General features: G+C 45.6%; 1 protein-coding gene and 1 long non-coding RNA gene across 7 annotated transcripts in view; one reads left to right on the top strand and one right to left on the bottom strand.

Annotated features, from left to right (window-relative positions):
• Positions 1-6,160: 6,160 nt before the first annotated feature.
• The window catches only part of KIAA0586 (KIAA0586 ortholog), a 94,835-nt gene continuing 76,109 nt past the window's right edge, over positions 6,161-24,886 (bottom strand). For all 5 annotated transcript variants that reach the window (XM_078383926.1, XM_078383922.1, XM_072986831.2 and 2 more), the window contains exons 33-34: positions 15,476-15,541; positions 6,161-6,511 (exon numbers count right to left, since the gene is read on the bottom strand). In XM_078383926.1, coding sequence (XP_078240052.1) covers positions 6,366-6,511; positions 15,476-15,541 — 212 coding nt within the window. In that variant the 3' untranslated portion in view covers positions 6,161-6,365. The remainder of the gene's footprint in view (positions 6,512-15,475; positions 15,542-24,886) is intronic.
• On the top strand, positions 12,682-22,896 carry LOC140703277 (uncharacterized). Of its 2 annotated transcripts, XR_013540924.1 has the most exons (7): positions 12,682-13,004; positions 13,829-13,995; positions 14,602-14,695; positions 19,384-19,454; positions 20,027-20,128; positions 21,183-21,296; positions 22,769-22,896. It is a non-coding gene; the product is annotated as an uncharacterized LOC140703277 (long non-coding RNA). The 2 variants fall into 2 exon arrangements; XR_012082705.2 differs by lacking the exon at positions 20,027-20,128.

Here is a 24,886-nt window from a genome sequence, read left to right on the forward strand (position 1 = left end):
CCTTGCTAACAAAAGTCCGAATAGTCAAAGCTATGGTTTTTCCTGTCGTGATGTATGGAAGTGAGAGCTGGACCATAAAGAAGGCTGACCACTGAAGAATTGATGCTTTTGAATTGTGGTGCTGGAGGAGACTCTTGAGAGTCCCCTGGACTGCAAGGAGATCAAACCTATCCATTCTGAAGGAAATCAATCCTGAGTGCTCACTGGAAGGACAGATCCTGTAGCCGAGGCTCCAATCCTTTGGCCATCTCATGAGAAGACTCCCTGGAAAAGACCCTGATGCTGGGAAAGTGTGAGGGCAAGAGGAGAAGGGGACGACAGAGGTCGAGATGGATGGACAGTGTCACCGAAGGCCTAGGAAACTTTATGGCTAACTGGTTTGGAGCTCAGGTGTTCTTTTTTTAACACTCTTAACTGCCATCCAACATTGATTATTGTGATGGTCCAAAACAACAGCAGCAGCAACAACAACAATAAGGAAATGAGGAAGTTAAGATCTTCTGGGATTTCCGGATCCAAACGGAGAGAAACCTTGAACATAACACACCAGACCTAATAGCAATAGCATGAAAGAATATCTAGATCGTTGACATTGCCATTCCAGGGGATGCAAGAGTTGTAAATAAATAATTGAAAAAACTAACAAAGTACAGAGACCTGACCATCAAAACATCTCGCTTGTGGATGAAACACATTTCAGTGGTCCCCTTCGTCATTGGGGCTTTGGAAACAATATCAAGAAATTTCACACAATACTAAAGGCAGTTGCAAATCTCAGAAATAACACTATCAGAGCTACAAAAAATGGCAATATTAGGAACAGCATATATACGGTGCCGATATTTAACAGAGATTTAGGTTTTTATTTAAAACTTGTATCTCTTATATAATACCAGTCAATGTTTTTTTATTGACTTTGCCTGATATTTTTGAATAGCAATAACAAATTACTTAAGGTAGTGAAAATGGAGGACATTTTGAAAACAACAGAAACAAAGACTCAATATAAGAAACAACAAATTGAAAAGAAAATAAATCGAAAAATAAGCCACTGCACGGACATCTGAAAAATACTGATGGAAGGCGTGACAATAATTCATCATGGGCATGGCTAAAATTGGGGACCATTAAGAAAGAAACCAAAGGCTCACTTTTTGCTGCATAAGAAAAAGCACTCCAAAGTAATGTGATGAAAGCTAAGATCCAAAGAATTACTCTTAACAGCAAATGCCAGCTCTGCCAAGAAAAATATGAAACGGTGTCATATTTGCCTCACCTGCAAATGTCCAAAGATTGCACAACCAGATTACAAAATTAGGCATGTCAGAGTGGCAAAATTAGCGTACTTATCATTAAGAAAAAAATGTAACTTATCAGCCTTCCAAAACCCATGGGAATATCAGGCAGAGAAGCTGTCAGAAAATGGGGAAGTGAAGCTCTTGTGGGATTTCTGGATCCAAACACAGTCACCTTGAACATAACACACGAGACATAGAAGTAATAGAACAAAGAAATGTCTGGATAATTGATAGTACAATTCCAGGAGATGCCAGAGTTGAAAATAAAGAATTGGAAAAACTAACAAAATACAGAGATCTGGCCATTGAAATATCTCACTTGTGGATGAAACACACTTCAGTGGTTCCCCTAGTCGTGGGGGCTTTGGGAACAATATCAAGAAATTTCACACAGTATTATAAGCAGTTGCAGATGTAAGAAATAACAATAACAGATGTAAGCCGCCTAGAGTGGTCTATTGACCAGATAGGCGGGATATAAATAAAATAAATAAATAAATAAATCAACAGAGCTACAAAAAATGGCAATATTAGGAACAGCGTACTCATACTTAGGTTTTTGGTCAAAACATATATCTGTTAAATAATACCAATCAAAAATTGTGTCTTGTATTTATGGATAATTATTATACAGTAGTGCCCCGCATAGCGATGATAATCTATTCCGAAAAAATCGTCGCTATGTGGATTTGTTGCTATGCGGGGCAAAAAAGCCCATAGGAACGCATTAAAACACGTTTAATGCATTCCTATGGGCAAAAAAACTCACCGTTATGCGGAAATCCTCCATGCAGCTGCCATTTTCGCTGCTCGGTATGCGAGAAAAGGGCGCGAAAACACTGCAGGTGGCCATTTTTGAAACCGCCGATCAGCTGTTTTTAAAACATCACTATGCGAAAATCGGTAAGCGAAACGCTTACTGATCATCGCAAAGCGATTTTTGCCATTAAAAACATCGCAATGCGATCGCTTTTGCAATTGCAAAAAACAAATCGCTATGCAGATTCTTCATTAAATGGGGCACTTGTTAAGTGAGGCACCACTGTAATTATTATTATAACATGCCATCTAGTTGTTTCAGAGTTTGGTGGCCTTCATACGTTATTATTGTTGTTCTTTTAGGTCTGTTACTCAAAAGTGGTTTATCCCTCCTTCCCTTTACAACCTTCACACAAGTGGCAGGGCACATAACCCATCCATCAGCCACACATAAATTAGCATGTGCAGTCTGAGGTGAATCTGTGTCGTCTTTTGGAGAGCCATGTCCTTCTCTGGGCGGTTTGGGACATGCTTCCAAACAAGCGTGCAATGGTTTTTTGCCTAAATTCCCCTTGTGTGTGTGTGTCACTGCACTTTCCGAGCAAGATATTTGACATTGAGGATTGATTACAGTGTCTTATCACCGAAACCCTAAGGTTATTCTATGAGTACAGTATATAACATTTTGAATTGTTACTGGATTGACATGGATTTTAGATGTCCCATTTTTGATTTATTTAAGCATTTTATTTAAAAAAACAGACAGACAAGGTTGCTGTCAGGGCAATTAGGTAGTTACTTTGATGTGTTAAGGATTTAAAGCCAATAAACTATGGGGGCAAGAAAGAGAATAGACTAGAAACTTTGCTTTGACAATACTTTGATGAAAATCATTCTGCTAGGATTTGTGTGTGTGCATGGATGCGTGCGCCTCTGTGTGTTTGGTCCAACAACTTGTTCCTAAAAACTATTCCAAAATGTAGTGTGCCGTAGCACTTCAGAACGCTCAAAATATTGAAACACAGCAGTAATTTGTACAGTTCTCAGAGCAGGAATGCTGCCATGATATTATTAGGATCAGAATCATTGCCACAACTCTTGATTTTTATTACGTTTCCCGGGGCTACAGGTTGAGTTTGCTCCATACCAGATTTGTGTCTGGCTCTACTTGTACGCTTTTACTGCTTATTTATATAAGGTTGTTTTGACGTCAGGTGGGCAGAGTGGTTCAAAGAAGGGAACGAATTATATCTAGATGTATTCTCGAAGGCTTTCACAGCCAGGATCTGATGGTTGTTATGGGTTTTTCAGGCTGTTCGGCCGTGTTCTGAAGGTTGTTCTTCCTAATGTTTCGCCAGTCTCTGTGGCCGGCATCTTCAGAGGGCAGGAGTCAGAACTCTGTCTGTGTTCTGGTGTAGTATGAGGGAGAGATGAGAACACAGACAGAATTCTAACTCCGGTCCTCTGAAGATGCCGGCCAGAGAGACTGTCAAAACATGCGGAAGAACAACCCTCAGAATACGGCCAAAGAGCCCAGAAAACCCACAACAACCAAATCTAGGTGTCTTTCATTCCCTGAACCCCCAGATCATGCCACTGCTCACCTGCCTTCCTTGCTGAACGGGGCGACTACATCCCATGGTTTACAACTCCTCAGGTGACGAAGTGCCAGAATGCCTACGTTGAAGGTCCAAGACCTTTTCAGGTCCTAACTGCGTTTTCATGTGAACCTCGCCCTGCTCTCCCAAGTCAGTTGGATCTTTCTGAGGTCTGAATTAAGGCTCTAGTCCTGTGTGAACTTTAAGATGGTGGGGGAAGTGACTCTGAGGAATGAAAATGTTCTGTCCTCAAGCATGAGGGTTTCAAAACCTCTGTTGGAAACCCTGGAAGGGGCTACAGTTAATCTGGGCAGCTAATTGTGAGCTGAAGTGAAGCAAGACTCTGCCCTGGAACATATCAGGCTGTCTCCTACATCAGGGCCATTTGTCCAGTCTTTCGATTGTGATGGCGGCTGTCTGCTGTTTAAGGCAGGATCTTCCCCACCCCCACCCCCAGCCCTACCTGAAGACCCCTGCCTGGGATGATCTGGGAGCATCCAAAAATCCGAAGCAGCCCAGCCCACCTCCGTTTCCAAAATCAGCCGAGGTGGGTATGTGAAGGGTTACCAGGGAGGATAGGCTGCTATGCTTGTACTGTGCATTTGCACAGAATGGGAGCAGAAGGGGGTTTTTTTGCACAAGGAAAAGGGCATTAAGGGAAGGAAGTCCATGCGGTGCCATTCACATGATCACACCGGGAAACACTGGGAACTTGCGACTTCCCAGCCATGGCAGAAATGGAAAATCCCTGGGATGCTGTTCTGGTATAAACAGCCAGCCTGCTGTCGGTCCCTGCTCCCCCGTGCTTTTCTACAAAGCTTAGAGCTGTACTTAGGGTGGGGCAACCAGGGCTTTGACCCATGAGGCCGAAATTTAGAAGATGTAAACATTTGTAGCTGGAAGTGTGCAAACCCGCCCATTGGTGCTTGGTGTTGGAAGGGTGCAAACCCACTAATGCGTACCATGTATACCATCTCCAAATGTTGCTCCCCGGGGCATCAAGAAACACTTAACATGCCTCTGTCCCTCTCTATATATGTCACTCTCACATGACTTGACACAGGCATGTAGTGCTTTGTCATGCTTCAGCCGAATTCGCATGCATAGCACCACAGGTGGCACATGTTCCTTCCCCCTCTCCCTCCCGCCCCCCCCCGGCCGACTGCCCCACTCACAAGCCTGTGTGGGCTAGCCAGGTCGTCCTCCTGAAGTGGCTGTCCAGTCCAGGTGGGAGCCTGGGCTTCCCTTCCCCACCTCCTCCAGCAGCCGATGAATCAATGGGTGTGCAGCAAGGATCCCCGCCCTGCCTCCTTGTTGGAGTGGTTGGCTGCCAGAGGAGGTGGGGCAGTGGAGGCCCAGGCACCCAAATTGCTATGCAGGGCTCTGGCAAAGATGGAGGACCTTGCCAGCCCAGGTTTCACTGCTTGATTGTGGAACAGATTCCAAAGAAGCTAGGACCCCCTCCCCATGAGCTGTGCTGGCCAGGATTTCTGGGAGTTGTAGCCCAAGAACATCAGGGGACCCACAGCTGGGAACTAGTGCCCTAGAATACTGCTGCACTTTTTGACTCGTTGACCAGAATGCAAGTGGTTCTTTATGCTGGTTTAAGTGCAAAGGCATAAGTCAGTGGCCAACGGCTGCCAGTGGATCATCACTTGTATCCCCCGTTGTGAGCTGGTGCACAATGAAGGAGCGGTAGTTCTGTAATCAGCAGCAATTCAGTAGCAACTCACGGCTCAAATTTATGTCAGTGCATTTTTTGTGGTGGTTGTTACTGTAGCGAGCTATGTTATAAAGTGGCCTTTGACCCTAGAGCAACCCTATGGACAGGATCTCCAAAATTTCCTATCCTTAACAGCCTTGAACCGCAATCCCAAAGTCAAGGCTCTGGCTCCATGTATACCAATAGGTTTCAGGCCCCCATCTTGGTGTTTTAGAGCTCCTGTAGCAGTACTAACTGATGGAATTCTGTTATTTCCCCCACCTCCCGTTTCTCTTGACTCCTAGCAATAAGACCACAATTTTAATATCCTTAAAATGGTACAAACGAAGAATAGGTTTGACATAATGGTTGTAAACCCAAAAATATGCTTCGGGGAACACTGGGGTTTTTTGTTGCCAGGTTGAGAGTAGAGATGGGCACAAACCGCCAATTTGGCAGTTCGCGCTGGTTCGTCCATTGGCCAAACAGGCGTCTGGCACTTCCTGCTCTGAGGTTAGTACCTAGAGTAGGGAAGCCTGGCAGCTGCTTCCAAATGGGTGCCCACCAGGAAGTGCTGTACACCTGTTGGGCCAAAAAACGAACCGGCACATAACACCGAACCAGCGTTTGTGCCCATCTCTAATCAAAAGGGTGGGTTGTGGAATATAAAAGATCGAGAACCCCTATCATAAAGCAACTTCCTACAATCCTTTTACGACTGAACCTCTCCTTCCAAAATGCAGTCACTGCAGCAAGCAATCAAAAACCACGAGGATAGAAAGTCACCTAAAAGATTAAACACATTTTCAAAATGGAAATATTTTATTTTAAAAATAAGCGTACATATTCACATGCAAGTCACACACACACAAACACACAGTGGCATATTAAAAAGTTTAGGATGAGGATTTGATGTCCAAATGTTGCCGATAGCTACATTATTTCCAGCTGTTCCCACTCTTTCTCTTGCCGCCTACGGTTTTGTGGGCTGGGACGTGGAGGCAGGACTCACAGCGTATCTGCTCCAGATGAGCCCGAACTCCCATGGAAAGAACTGAAGCTCTGAATCTCGTCATCTATATCAGCAGATGGTACCTTGACAGACATTTTGGCTGGCGCGGGCAGGGAGCGTAAATGGGGCTTGGCTTCTCCCCCTGAAACAGAGAGAATACTTAATGATTCACAGCCCAACCCAAATAAATATAATATGCACTAAAACCACAAGCTGATTTCATCATTTTCATGTGGGAAACGGGCCACAGGGCCTCATGCGTCCAGTGTTAAGACACCATCAGAATATTTTACAGAGACACACTGTTGATCCACATTTTCTTGGGCGTGTACTTCGATGTCGGTCAGCCACCCACTGACAAAATGATCATACCAGATGGCGCGTGTCTGCAAATTTCTACCCAAATCCAAAAATAGACATTAAGTATTAGGTTATTCAAGCTAACCAGGTTGATTCCAAGCATCCATAACAATGCACACATCCAAAAACCACAACATCTTCTTAACATGGGCTCCATCACTGTAGCAGCCACGTATGCAACGATCAGATCTACAGACAGGGATGGGAACTTGAGTCTCGGGAATTGTTGTCCAGTTGCTCGGATGACTCCTCTCCGACCTGACTCTGAGTTTTTTTCCCCCCATTGACTCAGATTCAACTCACGATTTAGAATCTACCCACCCTTCCCATTTTTTTTGGGGGGGGGAGCTTGTTTTTAATAGGGACTTGGTACTTGGTACCAAAGACTTGGACTTGGGACTTGAACCAGACTTGCCCGCATGCAGGCTTACAGGCACACTGCCCCTGCAAAATGTAGTTTCCAGTTCTACTCTGGGAGCTAGAAACAAACTCAAATAGCACATCTGCTTGGATGTTAACAGGAAGCTATGATCTCCTTGAACAACGAAGAGAGGGAGGGAACCGAGGCATGCAATGAGAGGAAGTGAAGGAAGCATAGGAACACAAACCTCAAAGATAGTGGTTAAACCAGGACTCATCATCACATGGAAGCTATTCTCTTCTAAAGTCATTCATACAGTACATTCATACAGTAAGATTCATAGGATCGAATCCACGCGACAGAGGGAGCTCCCATCGCTCATCCCAGCTCCTGCCAACCTAGCAGTTCGAAAGCATGTAAATGTGAGTAGATAAATATGTACCCCACGGTGGGAAGGTCACGGCGTTCCGTGCCTAGTCGTGCTGATCACATGGCTGCTGAAACTGTCTACGGACAAACTCTGGCTCTACGGCTCTGAGACGGGGATGAACACCGCGCCCTAGAGTCAGACACTACTGGACTAAATGTCAAAGGAACCTTAGAGTAAGTGTAGCAACACTGCATTTAAAGCAATCAGTAAGAGGGCAGAGACAGACATCCAGCTGGGGGGGGGGCGCCTTGGTTTTCTGCTAAAATGTAGAATGCTCATTAGCCCACTTCCCCTTGCTTCTCGAAACAGTTTGTTCCAGCTACCATGGTGCCTCCCGCCTGACCGTTCAGTATTTATGTATTATTTCACAGACTCATAGAGTTGGCAGGGGCTTGTAAGGCCATGGAGTCCAACCCCCTGCTCAAGGCAGGAATCCAAATAAAAGCAAATCCGACAGATTATTGTCCAATTTTCTCTTGAAAATGCTTCCCGCATCACAGCGCTCACCACCTTCTGAGGTCATGGGTTCCATTGTCACACTGCTCTGATAGTTAAGAAATATTTCCTGATAATTCAGCTGAAATCGGATTTCCTGTAACCTGAGCCTATTATTACGAGTCCTGCACTCTGGGGTGATTGAGAACAGATCCTGGCCCTCCTCCGTATGACTACCTTTCAAGTATTTGAAAAGTTTGTATACTGCCCCTCAGCTGCAGATACACTACGGGCCTCTGCAGTCTAGTTTCACCCTGGATGGATAAAACCTAAGTTTTTTTTTCTTTTATCTTGCCACAAACATTTTGAGTCCTTACTCCTAATTCATTCACTCTACTCATTCCATTTGTACTCCACCTTCCTCCCAGTAATGGGACGCAAGGTATGGTTGTTGTGGGTTTTTTGGGGTGTTTGGCCGTGTTCTGGAGGTTTTTCTTCCTAACGTTTCGCCAGTCTCTGCGGCTTGCATCTTCAGAGGACAGGAGCTAGAATTCTGTCTTCGAGAACACACTGGACTCAAGGCAACTTAAGGTAAAGGTTCCCCTTGACATTGAGTCCAGTCGTGTCTGACTCTATGGGGCAGTGCTAATCCTCATCTCCAAGTCGCAGAGCCAGCGTTTGTCCATAAACAGTTCCCGTGGTCACATGGCCAGTGTGACTAGACACAGAACACCGTTACCTTCCCACCGAGGTGGTACCTATTTATCGACTCACATTTTTACATGCTTTCGAACAGCTAGGTTGGCAGGAGCTGGGACAAGCAACGGGAGCTCACTCAGTTGCGTGGATTCGACCTTACGACTGCTTGGTCTTCCAACCTTTCAGCACAGAGGCTTCTGCAGTTTAATCCACAACGCCAGCATGCAAGGCAGCTTACAAATACTTAAAAGACTACAATTCAAAGCCCTAAGCTCACATTGCTGCACTCTTGCTAATGTAGTTGCCACAAACATCTACAAATGTAAACTAAAGCTACCAGAAGTAATCCAGGAGGCAGTTACTTCTATGCAGAGATATTCCGTAACAGGCCACGGCCCTTGTCCATACATAGCTCACAAAGTAAAATTGAACGTGAGAAAAGTGAAGACTTGCAACCATGTTCTGCCATGAACTCAAAGTCTCTGTACAGTGGTGCCTCGCATAGCGATCACTTCGTTTAGCGATGAAATCGCTTTGCGATGCATTTTTTACGATTGCAAAAGCAATCGCTTTGCGATGTTCCCTATGGGGGAATTTCGCTTTGCGATGATCGGTTCCCTGCTTTGGGAACCGAGCATCGCAAAGTGACTATTTCAAAATGGCTGCCGGGTAAACAAAATGGCCGCCCCGCTGTTTTCTGGGACGGATTCCTCACTCTACAGCCACCGAAAATGGCTGCGCTATGGAGGATCTTCGCTGAACGGTGAGTTTTAAGCCCATAGGAACGCATTAATCAGGTTTTAATGTGTTTCTATGGGCTTTTTTATTTCGCATTGCGACGTTTTCGTTCTGCAGCGATTTTTGCGGAACGGATTAACGTCGCAATGCGAGGCACCACTGTATTATTATTAAAGCATGCTAAATTAATAAACTTCCTTTTCTCATGGACATTCACAGGAACGAACATTTCCTCTTCAATTTCGATGGGATATTTACCAACCCTTCCCTCTTTTCTCTGCTTACCTACTGTGACTACGCAGTAGCAGCTCAGATTCATGCGGTCTGTTCCATAATGTGCTTCAGAGACTGCTAGTCAGCCAATCAGCCCTGGAACACGTGGCTTTGCGAGGTCTACAGTCGTACACAAGAGACCAGTGCCTTTTTTCCGAAATAAACCAGGAATGGACACCTGGCTTTTTTCATTCTTTTCTCCCCTTCATCTGGCTGGTCCAGGCTGCACCTCTGCAAGGTCTACCTACCCCTAAAGACTCTTTCTTTAGAGACGGGCGAAACGTTAGGAAGAACAACCTTCAGAACATGGCCAAACAGCCCGAAAAACCCACAACAACCACTCTTTCTTTAGATGGCGAGAGTGACAGCAGAGAGAACTCTCCCTTACTACTTAGACTTTCGTAATATATTTCTAAGGAAAGCTGAACTCGTTTCCCCTTGAGATCAATTTTCTATGCTTAGTTAAGACTGTAGGAAGTAGCTGGGAGGGGGTGCCTTTGACATTGTGCTCTTCAGAGCCACAAATGGGGCTCAATGGACTTGGTCAGCAATGACCTGTATGGCTTGACACCTTAGAAAATGCCCCAACATCATCTGCGATCTGCAGCGATTCTCCGACAGATGTGGCCGCTTTGTGGCAGAGAAAGGATCTTTGAAAACTTCCAGGAAGAGGGGAAATTAGAAAGCTGTTGGCTTAAAAATGACACACTAAAACAGTATTACCTTACAATTTACTGGCTGGCACTTTCAAAGCATTATAATTAGATTTCTGCAATAACACACTCTGCTCCATGACATCACTGTTTCATCAGGTGTTTCCAGGTTGACTCAGAGGTTCACGGGAATCGTGTCCCCACCTGTGGCGTTGGAATCCAAGGGGGTGAAAGCCCAGGCAGATTCGTTAACAAGCTCTATGATACACACTTTGCAAGACTAACCGGACCAATTTCCTTCTAGAAACGACACGTTGGGAAAAGGCAAATTAGAAAGCGGCAGGTTCATTGGCGTTAAGTAGTCTGCTGTTTTATTACTCACACACCCATCTTATAACTGTTCATTTAAAATAGATCTCCCATTCCTGCCTTTAATCCATGTGTTTCCTTCGGTGGACATTCATTCTCAAGAGATTCGGGTTAATGACTACCTAATCCAGAGGCAAAAGGCCACTGTACACTAAAAGCCCTGTAACTCAACTCCCAGTTGCTTTTATCTGGCTTGTATTAATTGCACTTTTATCTGGCATGTGCTAATCCAGCATGCGCAAGCTAAGTACTCTACTCTACAACCCCCTGCAAGCTCATTTTTTTCGTTCTGTCACTGAGTGCATAGACATCTGCTTGGGAAAGCACAAGAACATTAAAAGGTCCCCCTTGACGTTGAGTCCAGTCGTGTCCGACTCTAGGGCGCAGCGCTCATCCCCGTCTCCAAGCCGTAGAGCCAGCGTTTGTCCGCAGACAGTTCCCATGGTCACGTGGCCAACGCAACTAGACACGGAACGCCGTGACCTTCCCACCGTGGTGGTACCTATTTATCTACTCACATTTTTACATGTTTTCGAACGGCTAGGTTGGCAGAAGCTGGGACAAGCAACAGGAGCTCCCTCTGTCACGTGGATTCAATTTTACAACGGCAGCACAGAGGCTTCTGCAGTTTAACCCACAGCACCATCACAAGAACATCAAGTCTAGTGCAATAAAGGGATATTGCATTGGACAGCTTGGTGGTTGAGGTCTCTGGCTGCAGAGACAGAGGTTAAGGATTCAATTCCCCGCTGTGCCTCCTTGACAGGGGCTGGACTTGATGATCCATAGGGTCCCTTCCGGCTCTGGAGTTCACAGGATATTATTAAGCTATTATTATTCTATGAGTATTGTAGGGCAAAGCACAAAAAACCTAGGGCCAACTCCTTCCTGGTCCTCTCCTGCTGGAGATTGGACTGCACCATGGCTGGTCTTGACCTTGGATGGGGGCTGCCTTCAAAGGGGGCTCTGTGGTTGCATCCAAAGAGTTCTCGAAGAAGCCCGCATCCCATGGACTTAAAAAAAAGATGGGCATCATTTGCTCCAAGTGCACTTCAGCGAGATGGAAACAAAAGAGCAACCTTGTGCAAACTGCAGCCTGAAGTTCTCACCTTGATCCCACCTTAATAGGTAACACTGTCATGGTGCTCCATTGGCCCCGGGAAGCGCCAAAGAGGCAGCTGATAGCAGGCAGCTTTCGGAAAGTGATTTCTGAAGGTAGGGTGGAAAATTTGGGACTCTCCTCTTCCCTAAAAGGGAATGTGAGTTAAGGACAGTTTGGCATCTGCCAAAAAGGCCACGTGACGGCTTAATTTTTAAACCCAGTTTTGGAGCCCCTTTGCTTCCTTTTAATCCGGTCCTGCCTAACTGATTCAGGCTCTTCTACAGAACTTCTCAAGATGCGCATAAAAATGAGAAAACCCTGGGAAGCTGATTCCTTTGAAAAACATAAAATCTAAGAAAGGTTGCATGGGGGCTGGAGTGAGTGTTAGTTTACAATGAAAAGAGGAATCCTAAGTGCCAGATTCTACCCGACTCCCTCAAACTGGATCCTTCCCTCCCACATTCGCTGGGAAATCTAAAACATTAGTGACTGTTTAAAAACACCTGAGAAGACTGCCTGCAAGCCGGTAAATTAAATACATACAGTAAGAGCCTTTTCTTACTGATTATTCCTCAAGTTACGTTTCTGGATATGCCCCAACCCCACGCATATGGAAAGAGGGAAGGAGAAAAATCCAAGGCACTGGTTTTACTAGTTTGCAACTTGCTCCAAAAATAAAATTGCTAGACTCTATTGAAAGGACACCTGGAACAACATTTCCAGTACGGTCTTCGCCTTACATTAAGAGCAGGGTTGACACAAGTGGCTTGTCCCTTGCACTGCCAGATACTGGCTGCTTTTCTTTACTGGATGCAAAACTTCAAAGCTTGAGCACTCCCACGGTCCAGCATCTCTGTCCCTGCCCGCCTCCCCCCCTCAATGGCATGGTCTCAAGCCTGATCCTTCGAGCTTGGAGCCCACACCTGCAAACCCCCTGAAATCCAACTTTTTATATGTTTCCAGCAGGGAAGCAACAACACTTTCTCCTAAACCATCCCTCTGATCCTCTTTGTTCTTTTTCTGCGCTTCCCTCCCCCCCAGCCCCACCTTCTGGCTTGAAACAGCAGCACATCTGGATTCTATTTACAGATGAAATTCTTCGGCCGTACACACCGAGCCGTTCCGTGGCTAGAGAGTCTGGGACAAGGCCTGCTACAGAGAAGTTGCTTCATCAGATCCCGGCAGCTGCCAGACCTCAATATGTATGCTCAATAGGTGAGCAATACGTCACTGGGGGATGGATTTAGGGTTTTAACGGCATCCCAAGAGAAACGTCACAGACTGAATCAGATGCAAAGATGCCTTCCAGGCTTCCAACAGTTAGGATTCAAAAAGGCCTTTGAGTCTACAGGAGAGGTTCTTAAAACTAGCTTTTCAAGTCTGTTTATGGGTCTGTTTTAAAGGAGGCTTTCATTTTAAGAAAAAATATTGTTTAGAATATTATGTTTAACCCGCATCGCTTTGGGATCTCTGGTGAGAAATAAAGAAATGGGCAGAAGTCCACAAAAGCTTGTGCCAAATGAAAACGGGTCAACTTAAAGACGCCACGTGAGCAGAGCTCTGCCTGCATGCTCTCAGATACCCACGTTCTATACGCTTCAGGTGAGGCGAAGGAGAGGAGGCCTCGTGGAGGACTATCGAAGGGGAGGCTGAGGCAAGACACCTGAGAAGGAGAAACGATCCTGGAGATGAGTTAGGAAAAGGATCCTGAAGGAGGAGGGGGAAAAATAGAGCAAGGAAATCTTGAGAGAGAAGAGGAAGGGAAGAGGGACGCTCTTCCCAATAAAGCAAACAGCCCGGCAGGAGGCAGGGAGATGAGAGAGGAGGTCCAATGACATGTTTTGCAGCAGTGGACTGGGAAGACAGGAGGAGAAAGGGTTGGAACAGGAGATCAGACAAGAGGGAGACTGGGTTTGAATCACTTCTGTCCTTATCTTTTTTATTGATATATTTTTCATGTTTAATGGCATTTGCTTTTTTTTTCTCACTTTGTCGTTAGCTGCCTTGAATGCCTTTTTTCTTTCCTTTCTTTCTGGCAGAAAGCTGACATACCCAATGAACAAACAAGGCATCCCTACTGAACCATCTAGAGCTACAGAGCCTTTTTCTTCCCCTTCTTCCGACTAAAGGGCAGCGAGGCTACCACTCCCAAAAAGCACGGCGGCTGGAAACCCTGGAAATCCAAGGATTTAGGAACTTAATCCAGGTAAGCAAAATATAAGAAATGCCTGGAATTCCATCCTTGGGAGTTCTAGGAGAATTCTGGGAGTTGCAGTCCTTAAAAAACCCAAAAGCAAAAATGAAACTTCCCTGGAGACAGATGTTCCTCTCACCGTAGGTGGCCTTCCCAAAAACATCAACACAGTTTTGTCTGGATTCAGCCTGTTCAGTGTCAGATCTGCTAATTATCTTCTTGTTGTTTAGTCATTAAGTCATGTCTGACTCTTCGTGACCCCATGGACCAGAGCACGCCAGGCCCTCCTGTCTTCTACTGCCTCCCGGAGTTGGGTCAAATTCACGTTGGTCGCTTTGACGACACTGTCCAGCCATCTCGTCCTCTGTCGTCCCCTTCTCCTCTTGCCCTCACACTTTCCCAACATCAGGGTCTTTTCCAGGGAGTCTTCTCTTCTCATGAGATGGCCAAAGGATTGGAGCCTCAGCTTCAGGATCTGTCCTTCCAGTGAGCACTCAAGGTTGATTTCCTAACTAGCTAATTATATAACTAGGGTTAATCCGAACTTTTAGGGAAATCAGGGTATACCACCTGGAACATTTCAGCCTACTGCTGCTGCCTGTTTGCTCTCTCCTTTAGCCCAAGATGTCCAGGTGGAGTTCCCCAACCATGGCGTCTCAGATTCCAGGTGTAAGGATCCAACGGTGGAGGCCAGTTCATCAGGACAAAGCAGGTAACCATCCTTTTCCCAGCTGTTCGCTACCCCTGCCTCCTTCCCACTTTCCTTTTTCTTAACTTGATGATGAGGTCATTAGAAAAGAAGGCAGAAGTCACCCATTTTCTGCAACAAAGAATCAAGCCTGCAAGCCTCATGAGTCAAGGTAAGAGACTATTCTCGTCAGCCTAGCTAAATGTTAAATATTGAGGAAGGAGTAACCTTGCAAGGCAGGAAGAAGAGGATGCAGGTGAAATTAAGTGGCTCTGCCTGCTCCTGACCTCAGCTTCATTCCCAACAGGCAGTGGCTACCCCTGGAATCCAGTCTTAATGATCAAATAGCACCGTGGGGGGGGGGGGGGCAAAGATCTTTACACTAAGGTGATAGGGGGTTAGGAAAAGGCATCAGATGACCAAAGTTATTAGCTATAGGTAATATTAGTATTAGGCATCCTTCAGTCTTGAGAGACTATGGTATCGTGCCCTGTATGGAGGACTTGGGACAGTGTCTAGTGTGGCTGAGGAGGCCAATTCGTGAGTGGCAATCCCTTCCACAATGAAGACAAATCCAATCTGTCCCCTGTCCAGATCCCTGGTTTTGCTGCTTTTGTGACTTCCTCTTTGCCTCGGCCTGCTGGACAAGGGTCTCTTCAAATTGGGAGAGGCCATGCTACACCACTTGCCTCCAGGCTGATCGCTCAGATGTCAGAATTTCCCATTTGTGGAGGTCTATTCCTAAAGCCTTCAGATCCCGCTTGCAGATGTAGGTAATAGGTAATAAGAGTCTACAAAACCTACCTGAAAGAAGCGACGTAAGATACATGCTGGGCTCAATCTGCGTCCGATCTGTATCTCTTGGAAAATCTGCATAAGGAGAAAATAAGGCATTGGTTTTGCAACATCTAAGATAACAACAAGCAACAAGGAAGGAACGCATGGAAGTTAACCAAGCGTGTTTGCCACTCTTATCTTGGCACACTTTAAAATAAACAGCCTTTTGAACTTTGCTGAATATCCAAGGATGTGTGCTAACTATCTCCTTGACATCCCAGTGCAACTTAGCTCTGGCTGTCATAGATGAGGTACGCCTGTACTGTATCTGGACGAAGGAAAAGCTGTAGAATTCTGCCCACCACTCATTAAAGGGTCCTGTTTCTGAGTCACAGCTGATTTTTGGGTGGCTTCCCATGACAGCACCCAGGTAGCAACACATGGGCTCAAAAGATGTGAGGGACCAAGAATATAGGCATCTAAACAAGCCACCACCATGAGAAACTCCCCTTGTGCTGCAGAATTTGATCTCGTGGAAGGGAGTGCAATGTTCAGCTTGCAGAATACACAGCCTTGAAAGCTAACAATTATTTCCAGGATCCCAATTCTGCCAAATGCAGGAGGAATACAGGCAGCTCTAGCATTTGAAAAAAAAAATGACCTACTTCTGACTTCCAAGAGAAACACATACCATGTTTGTAGTCATGGAAGGAATGATCTCCCCCGGTCATCATTAATCATTTGAAAAAAATAATAATAATAAAGAAAAAGAAAGAACAAGGGAAAAAATAACATAACAACACCTTCTTTTACAATCCAATAGCCAAGGGCCAGGCCAAATACATGTTTTATAAAGGACGCATGCAAATAAGGGTCAGATCTTGCTCCATTTCAACAGCATTCTGCTCCAAAGCTATTTATACAAATTCGTGTCTCAGACCTACTGCAAATATTAAAAGCTTGCTTTGTCTTGAGCTCTTTGATGTTTCACATCAACTTACTGTATCTCAGCATTTCCCTGCGTAACTCTTGCTTCCTATCACCGCACAGCCTGGGAGCTGCTTTTCCCGAGTAACTCACATGCCCAGTTTTTTTTTCCTCCCACTGGGTTTTACGCTAACATCCCTTATGGGTTTCCAACAACACTAGAGGCGATTCTACACATGGACATCACCAGACGGGCAATACCGAAATCAGATTGATTATGTTCTCTGCAGCCAAAGATGGAGAAGTTCTATACCAGTGGTTCTTAACCTTTGTTACTCGGATGTTTTTGAACTGCAACTCCCAGAAATCCCAGCCAGCACAGTTGGTGGTGAAGGCTTCTGGGAGTTGCAGTCCAAAACTCCTGAGTAACCCAAGGTTAAGAACCAGTGCTCTATACTTTCAGCAAAAAGAAGACCTGGAGCTGACTGTGGCTCTGATCATCAGCTTCTTAGAGCAAAACTGAAGCTTAAACTGAAGAAAGTAGGAAAACTACTGGGCTAGTCAGGTATTGTTGTTGTTGTTTAGTCGTTTAGTTGTGTCCGACTCTTCTTGACCCATGGACCAGAGCACACCAGGCCCCCCTGTCTTCCACTGCCTCCCGGAGTTGAATCCAATTCATGTTGGCAGCTTCGATGACCCTGTCCAACCATCTTGTCCTCTGTCGTCCCCTTCTCCTCCTCCTCAGAGGATGAGATGGTTGGACGCAACTTAATGAATAAACAACCAACACCTTATGGCCTCTCTCTCCACAGGGCTTAATGTCCCAAATAATAATAAGAATGGATTTGACGGTGCACAATTCTTATTATTATTTGGGACATTAAGCTCTGAGGAGGAGGAGAACTAATGTCTACTCAGAAGTGGTTGGCCATTCCCCTCTTCTGGGGAGGGATCCCTGGGGCCGTGCAGCTTGCCCAAGGCCACCCAGGCTGGCTTTCCTTCCAGTTGGGAACACTGAACTCCCAGCCTCTGGCTCCACAGACAGATACCCTAAACCAGTGGTTCTTAACGTGGGTGATAATGCCCCCCAGGGGGCGATTTCATTTTTCAGGGGGGCAGTAGAACGAAAAGGGGCGGCGTGGGGGCGCTGGAGCAGAAGGGGGGCGGTAGGGGGGCGCTGGAGCAAGCCAAACCTGTGAAGATGGCTGCAGCCTTTTTACAATGTACATGAATATATATTTTCCTCCAATCTTAATTTAGTTTCATAGTTTTTGTCTTGAAATTTTTAGTTCCTGCATTGCGGTTTGTTTTTATGCCCTTTTTATATTTCTTTTTGCATCTTAAAATTCGCTTGCAACTAAATCATTAAATGTTACTTTTTGGGGGCATTTCATTTTCTTGGAATTTAATTGTGTTTTCAGGGGTCATTGGATTTAAGTGTCTTAAAAAATATAAATAAATAAATAAATAAATAAATAAATAAATAAATAAATAAATAAATAAATAAATAAATAAATAAATAAATAAATAAATAAGATATTACCACCATGGCGAGGGGGGTGATGATAACTTCCTCAATGGCTCAAGGGGGCGTTTCTTTCAAAAAGGTTAAGAACCACTGCCCTAAACCACTGAGCTATTTAGCCTGGCAATTCTTGCATTATTATATATATTTACAGAGTATGCGTGGTAGTTCCCAGCACCAAAGATGTTCCAACTGAAAATGTATTACAGGGGAAGCAACCAAGGGAGGAATATGGTGGGCTAGGTGGCCTTGTTTCTAGCACCAAAACCAACCAGGAACTGCCATGATGGAAGCAAAGGTCTTCCGAAGCTGGTTTGTATTCTCTGGGAGTCTGCTTCCCGACAGTCTAACAGGGCGTGAACATTACTTCCATGTCTAATACTCTGCTGGTCTCCTTCTCTCATTGCTTTGAACCCTCTCGCCCCACTGACGTCATACGAGTTCTCCTAGAGTGAGTGTAAGATGGTTTTCAAAACCAGGGGCAGAAAGGCGTCTTGGAATACGAGACGTCTGGTACACACGCGAAGGCCAAGAAGCATTTATGATAACGTAAGGAATGCAATAGTGTGAAAAAGTCCGCAGCTCAGCTGCTTTTACAGCAGACTGCCCTGGAGACCGTCTACCAGACTCAAAGCCAGCACTTCCAAAGTGACTCACAAGCATGATTCAGGGCAGACTGGTCAGTAAGTGAGGAATGTGTCGTTCTCCTTCGGGGATGATGCCGCACTGAGCTGAGCATGAGGAGGGGGGAGGTTTTCAAGTAGAGGAAGGGTCTGCTTAGGGTTTAACAGCTGAAGGAACAGGAAGCAGCAAGCAGGGGGGAAAACATACGGTTCCTTGCAGAAAGCAATGTAGTCTCTCAAAGATGTGTACAAGCTATTTAATTAGTAAGTGATCAAGAGCAAGGGAAGATCATTGAAGTATTCAAGGTGAGAATTCTGGTAGACCAGGGGTTCCCAACCTTGGGTCACCCAGTCGGTTCTTGGACTGCAGGTCCCAGAAGCCTTCACCGCCAGCTTTGCTGGCTGGGGTTTCTGGGAGTTGCAGTCCAAGAACACCTGGGTTAACCAAGTTTGGGAACCACTGCGGTACACTGTAAGGAAATCCCAATGGAGGCATTAGAGAAGACTGAATGGTGTCAGATATGTAAGGCAGTGTCTTTTCTCCTTATGTCTCAGTAGAACTAGACTTACCCCAAGATGGTAAATGATCACTAGGATTCAAGACAAGTTACTCATGCTCTCCTTTGCCAAGAATGTGTATTTGTGCGGAGTCTTGGCAACTGGACTATAAGAGAAAATGCTGTCTGGATATTTTGACCCCATTTCATAGGATCATAGAATAGCGACTTTGGAAGGGGCCGATAAGGCCATTGAGTCCAACCCCCCCTGCTCAATGCAGGAATACACATCAAAGGACATCTGCCAGGTGATTGTCTATATCTTTCTTGAAATTCTCTTTACTTGTTCTTATCTCCATCCAGCATCCTTGAGGGTCATGGGAGTTCTCATCCAAGTCCTCTGGGGGTTCTAGGTTGGAGAAGAGCGGGTTAAGGTAAAACACTTCCAACAAGTAAGAAATGTGGTGGTGTTGTTGTTTAGTCATTAAGTCGTGTCCGATTCTTCGTGACCCCATGGACCAGAGCACATCAGGCCCTCCTGTCTTCCACTGCCTCCCAGAGTTGGGTCAAATTCATGTTGGTCGCTTCGGTGACACTGTCCAACTATCTCATCCTCTGTCGTCCCCTTCTCCTCTTGCCTTTATACTTTCCTAACATCAGGGTCTTTTCCAGGGAGTCACCCTAACACACACATGCATACACATGGTGGATGCTATGACTTTAAGCTTTTTCGTCATCGTTTAGTCGTATCCGACTCTTCGTGACCCCATGGACCAGAGCACGCCAGGCCCTCCTATCTTCCACTGCCTCCCGGAGTTGGGTCAAATTCATGTTGGTCGCTTCGATGACACTGTCCAACCATCTCGTCCTCTGTCGTCCCCTTCTCATCCTCTGTCGTCCCTGAGTGGTAGAATATACAGTACCAGATGGGCGGGATATAAATCAAATAAATAAATAAAATTCTCCTCTTGCCTTCACACTTTCCTAACATCAGGGTCTTTTCCAGGGAATCTTCTCTTCTCATGAGATGGCCAAAGCATTGGAGCCTCAGCTTCAGGATCTGTCCTTCCAGTCAGCACTCAGGGTTGATTTCCTTCAAAATGGATAGGTTTGTGCTCTTTGCAGTCCAGGGGAAATGTGATAGTACCCACCTAACCCAGGGCGAGCTTTCTGAAGGAAGGAAAATAGCTGAAACCCTCTCATACGAGCTCTGCTTTTGCAGTGTGGGAATAACATGGCTGGCAGTGTCAAACAGCTGACGATCAAAGGCTTCCTTTTGGGGATCTGGGCTGTACGTAGCTTGCAGGCCATATGACAAAAGCAAGTGCATCCCCAAAAATCACAGAAAGTAGCCTTGAATCCCTGGTGATCTTGTGCTGCAGGAGATGTCACTCCTGTTGTGCTGGTAGACCCCAACCAACGAGATTCTGGCCACTGGGGTGATGACGTCTTGTAGACATGTTCTTCTGTCTGCGTAAAAATTGGGAAAGAGGGGCTGCCTCTCTATCAATCAAGAACCAAGATGCATTTTGACCCACCTCAGTTAATATTTTTGCTAATTTTGGGACTGGATCGTGCCCGATTCTGACTCCACCCTGGCCCACTTGGCCACTGCTGTCCTTCCATCTTTGCCATGGACGTTCTGCACAAACACAGACCCACCCCTTTTAGCTGGCCCATCGTTTCCAACGCTGGTTCTCCGGGAGGGACAGATGCCTTCCTCCCCAAAGGACTGTGGGTTGAGGAGCCCTTCACTTCCCATCCTCCAGCCCACACCAGAAAAAAAAGAGAGAGAAGAGACCACCCTATCATTAAGGGATTGCTCAACGGATCAACGGCTTTGAATTCTGCTCGTCAGCCAAAAACCCAATCCCACTGTGGCTTACAGATACTAAAAATAAAAGGAGTCTCCCATCCTTAGGCTTTCACTCTAGAGGGTGGGACACACACAAAAAAAGCTAAGGAGGAACAAGGAAAGGGAATGCAAAGGTGGATACTATTGCTTAGTTATTTTAGGGACAGCAACTGCAAGAGATCTCTGCGTGGGTTTTACAGCCCCTATTCCAGTGACAAATTTTTCCAACCTGCTGAGGAGGACAGGCTTTGGAAAGAAGAATGCTGGTGCAATTACACTGAGCCGTCTTTCCACTTTCCCATCACAGGGAGAGGGCCTTCTCTGCTGCTCCTCCCAGACTTTGGAACTCCCTCCCACAAGAGGCCCAGCTGGACCCATCTTTACTGGCTTTCTGCAAGCAGGCAATAACCTTTCTCTGTAGGTAAGCTTTCCTTTTGTGACTGACTGCCTGAGTGGGGTTTTTAACTGGAGTGAACAGTGAGCTGTTCTCCCTATGGAAATGATGTGCTTCCCACCTGGCCTCATCCTCTCCAGCCCAAGAGGGGCCTGCAGAGGGTGAGGCCAGGTGGAAGCACATCCTTGGGGCCACTCCGGAGGCTTGCAGAGGCGCCCGGCACTACCTGCATCTGGCCCTCAACATCCTGCCCCTTTCATTGTATGTGCAAAAACAGCGATCCTTCCTTGGTCTCTAGCACTGGTTGTTAAACACTTCCTGACTTCAGAGATGCCTTCTCTTTTGACCTGAAAGGTGATGGGCTCCTCATTTGTTCATGTTATATCTCGTCTGCCACAACCACTCTACAAGTGGCACGGCATCAGGGGCCGGCTCCAAGATACACACTCCCTTCTGGCTCCCATAAGTCTCCCTGCAAGGGCCGAGAGAGCGCACGGCAGAACACGCACCCTTCCTTTCAGGCACCCCATTCAAGTGGAGGGCGCCTGTTAGCAGGGCACATTGTTTCGGACAAGCACCTCCCCTTACATTACAAGCCCCCCTTGGGAAATGCCTCCTCACACTATGCCTGGTCAAACTGTGGAATCTATGACTGGACAACACAGTGAACTGGCTTTGAATTGGGAACCAAGATACGAAAGAGAAGTGTGAGGCAAAACTCCCAATAGGTTGGGCATCTGTTACTTTCAGTCTCGAGACCAAGGTTGTTGTTTAGTCGTTCAGCTGTGACTGACTCTTCGTGAGCCCATGGACCAGAGCACGCCAGGCCCTCCTGTCTTCCACTGCCTCCCGGAGTTGGGTCAAATTCATGCTGGTCGCTTCGATGACCCTGTCCAGCCATCTCGTCCTCTGTGATCCCCTTCTCCTCTTTCCCTCACACTTTCCCAACATCAGGGTCTTTTCCAGGGAGTCTTCTCTTCTCATGAGATGGCCAAAGGATTGGAGCCTCAGCTTCAGGATCTGTCCTTCCAGTGAGCACTCAAGGTTGATTTCCTTCAAAATGGATAGGTTTGATCTCCTTGCAGTCCAGGGGACTCTCAAGAGAAGAAGACCGAGTAAAAAGCCCCATCCCGCCCCATCATTGGACTGTTCAGAGCAGGTTGACACAGGCGGTTCAAACAACGCCTTGTCTTGCAAAATTGCACTCTGAAATCCCCCTCCTTCCTTGTTTTCCACCAGCAAAAACATCCTCCGCTTGCAAAGCAAAACAGTGAACCTTGAACTCAAAAATACTTGAGCATAGGGAGAATCCATGATTGTTTAGAAACCACTTCCCACACCCTCTCTCTGGCTCTGGAAAGGAAGCTTTCATCTTTTATTACAACTATTGGTAACTTATGTTCAACAATGTTTTATATAAGAAAGCTATATAAGGGAAGGCTAGGAAGATAAACAGGAACAAAAGACGATTACACTGGGATAAACTGTTTCTGTTTTAGTGAAAGGAGATAGCCGTGAAGCGAACACATACTGCCCGGGCTTGAGTTGAAAGGAGGCAGACAAGAAGAAAAAAAGTGCTTTAACTTCCATCCCGTCTCTTTCATCCGCGGCCCAACCCAGCCTCCCTCGGAGACCGGCCCAGATTCCTCGCAAGAACGCCGGGCCTGGGAATCAAAAGAGCCAAGGAAAGAGCGTGTCTCTCTTCGCCTGCTCGCTCCTCCGCCAGCCCCAATTTTTGCACGGAATTAACCGCCAGAGCTACAGGCCTCCACTGTGCTGGCATAGGAATTCTTCCTTTTGTTTGGGACTTAACATAAATCCTTGATTTATCCAGAGGAGCCTTGTACACAGCAATCTTGTGAGTGAAAATTAAAGGATTAAGAGCATCCCCCCCAGATTCTGAAAACAAAAAATACACAACCACCACCCTGTTCTGTGGCTTCATTTCGTTTTTTTTTCCTTTCTTGGATGTCGCCACTGGCCTAATTTTTTTTTTTTTTGCTTGTGCTTTTGTTAATGCTTCCTGTTATGTTGATTGTTTGGTGGTGGGGTGGGGTTCGCTTGTTTTATTATGTACGCCACCCAGAGTAGCCTTTGCCACTAATTGGGCAGTACAGAAATAAATAAATAAATAAATAAATAAATAAATAAATAAATAAATAAATAAATAAATAAATAAATAAATAAATAAAGGAAGGAAGGAAGGAAGGAAGGAAGGAAGGAAGGAAGGAAGGAAGGAAGGAAGGAAGGAAGGAAGGAATCTTATTTATTCATTTAAGAATTATACCTGCTGTCCTCTAACCTTATCCTCTCAGGGTCGCTCAAGAAATAATAAAACAAAATAAAGCTAAAATAAAAACATGCATATGGGAACATGAAATACACAGCAGTCCAGTAAAATGTAAGACAAAATAAAGTGAAAGAACTAAGAGTAAAAGCAGTAGAATAAAATCATGGGGTTTATTTATTCATGTGTATTAGTTACATTTGTATCACACCTTCTGCCTAATGAGCTCAAGGCAACATACATGACTGACTCTGCTCTTCCTCACTATCTTCACAACAGCCCTGCAAGGTAAGCCAGAATGAGTGTGTGAATGGTTCAGTCAGCCAGTGTTTTTCACAGCTCCATTGCAGGAGAGGTCTTTTTCTCGGTCCCGCCACCCTCACAAGCATGCTTGATGGGGACACGGGAGAGGGTCTTCTCTATCGCTGCTCCCAGACTTTGGAACTCCTTCCCACTGGAGGCCAGGCTGGCCCCATCTTTGCCGTCCTTCCAATAGCAGACAAAGACTTTTCTCTTTAGGCAGGCTTTTCATCGATTCGTCAGAAAAAAATTGTAATTCATGATTCGTTGACCTTGACAAATCACGAATCAAAACAAATCACCATTTTTTCCTGATTTGTGCCTATCTCTAATGCTGGCCATAATATCAAAAACTTACATAAAACGTCAAAGTGGCAAACCAGCTCTGGGAGGGCTGTGGCGAAAGAGAAAATCTCATCCAGTACATTCACCGTAAATTTTCCAGTGGACATCATTTTATCTAGCTAATCCATCTCCTAATTAGCACAAAGAATTTTTCCTGGCAGTTTTTTAAAACAAATATTAAAATATTAGCAAAACGCCGCTGAAAAACAAAGCTTCTTCTTCCAAGCACTACCATTCCCCATCCGCAGTAATGGAAGATACGAGAAAGGGTCATCTCTCTGCTTCGCCAGAAGACTGAACACCACAAAACGTTATGCAAATACAGTGGTGCCTCGCAAGACGAACGCCTCGCGGGACAAAAAACCCGCAAGACGATTGGTTTTTGTGATCACTATGGTGCCTCTCAAGACGGCTTCTTCTATGGCCATGCTTCGCAAGATGGGCTTTTTTGCCCCCCGAGGCGAATGCCTCGCAAGATGAAAAAATTTCATTCATCTTTCGAAGTTCCCATAGGAATGCATTGCAATGCATTCCTATGGGAAACCCCTTTTCGCAAGATTATTTTTTCACAAGACAGCGCTACTCACGGAACAAATTACATTCGTCTTGCGAGGCACCACTGTAAAACTTGTTAGTTTTGATGAAAACACAAGACCCTTTTCATTTCTGGTTCCCACCCAACCTC

This window comes from Pogona vitticeps, chromosome 1 (assembly GCF_051106095.1).
Source record: "Pogona vitticeps strain Pit_001003342236 chromosome 1, PviZW2.1, whole genome shotgun sequence".
Lineage (NCBI taxonomy): Eukaryota > Metazoa > Chordata > Lepidosauria > Squamata > Agamidae > Pogona > Pogona vitticeps.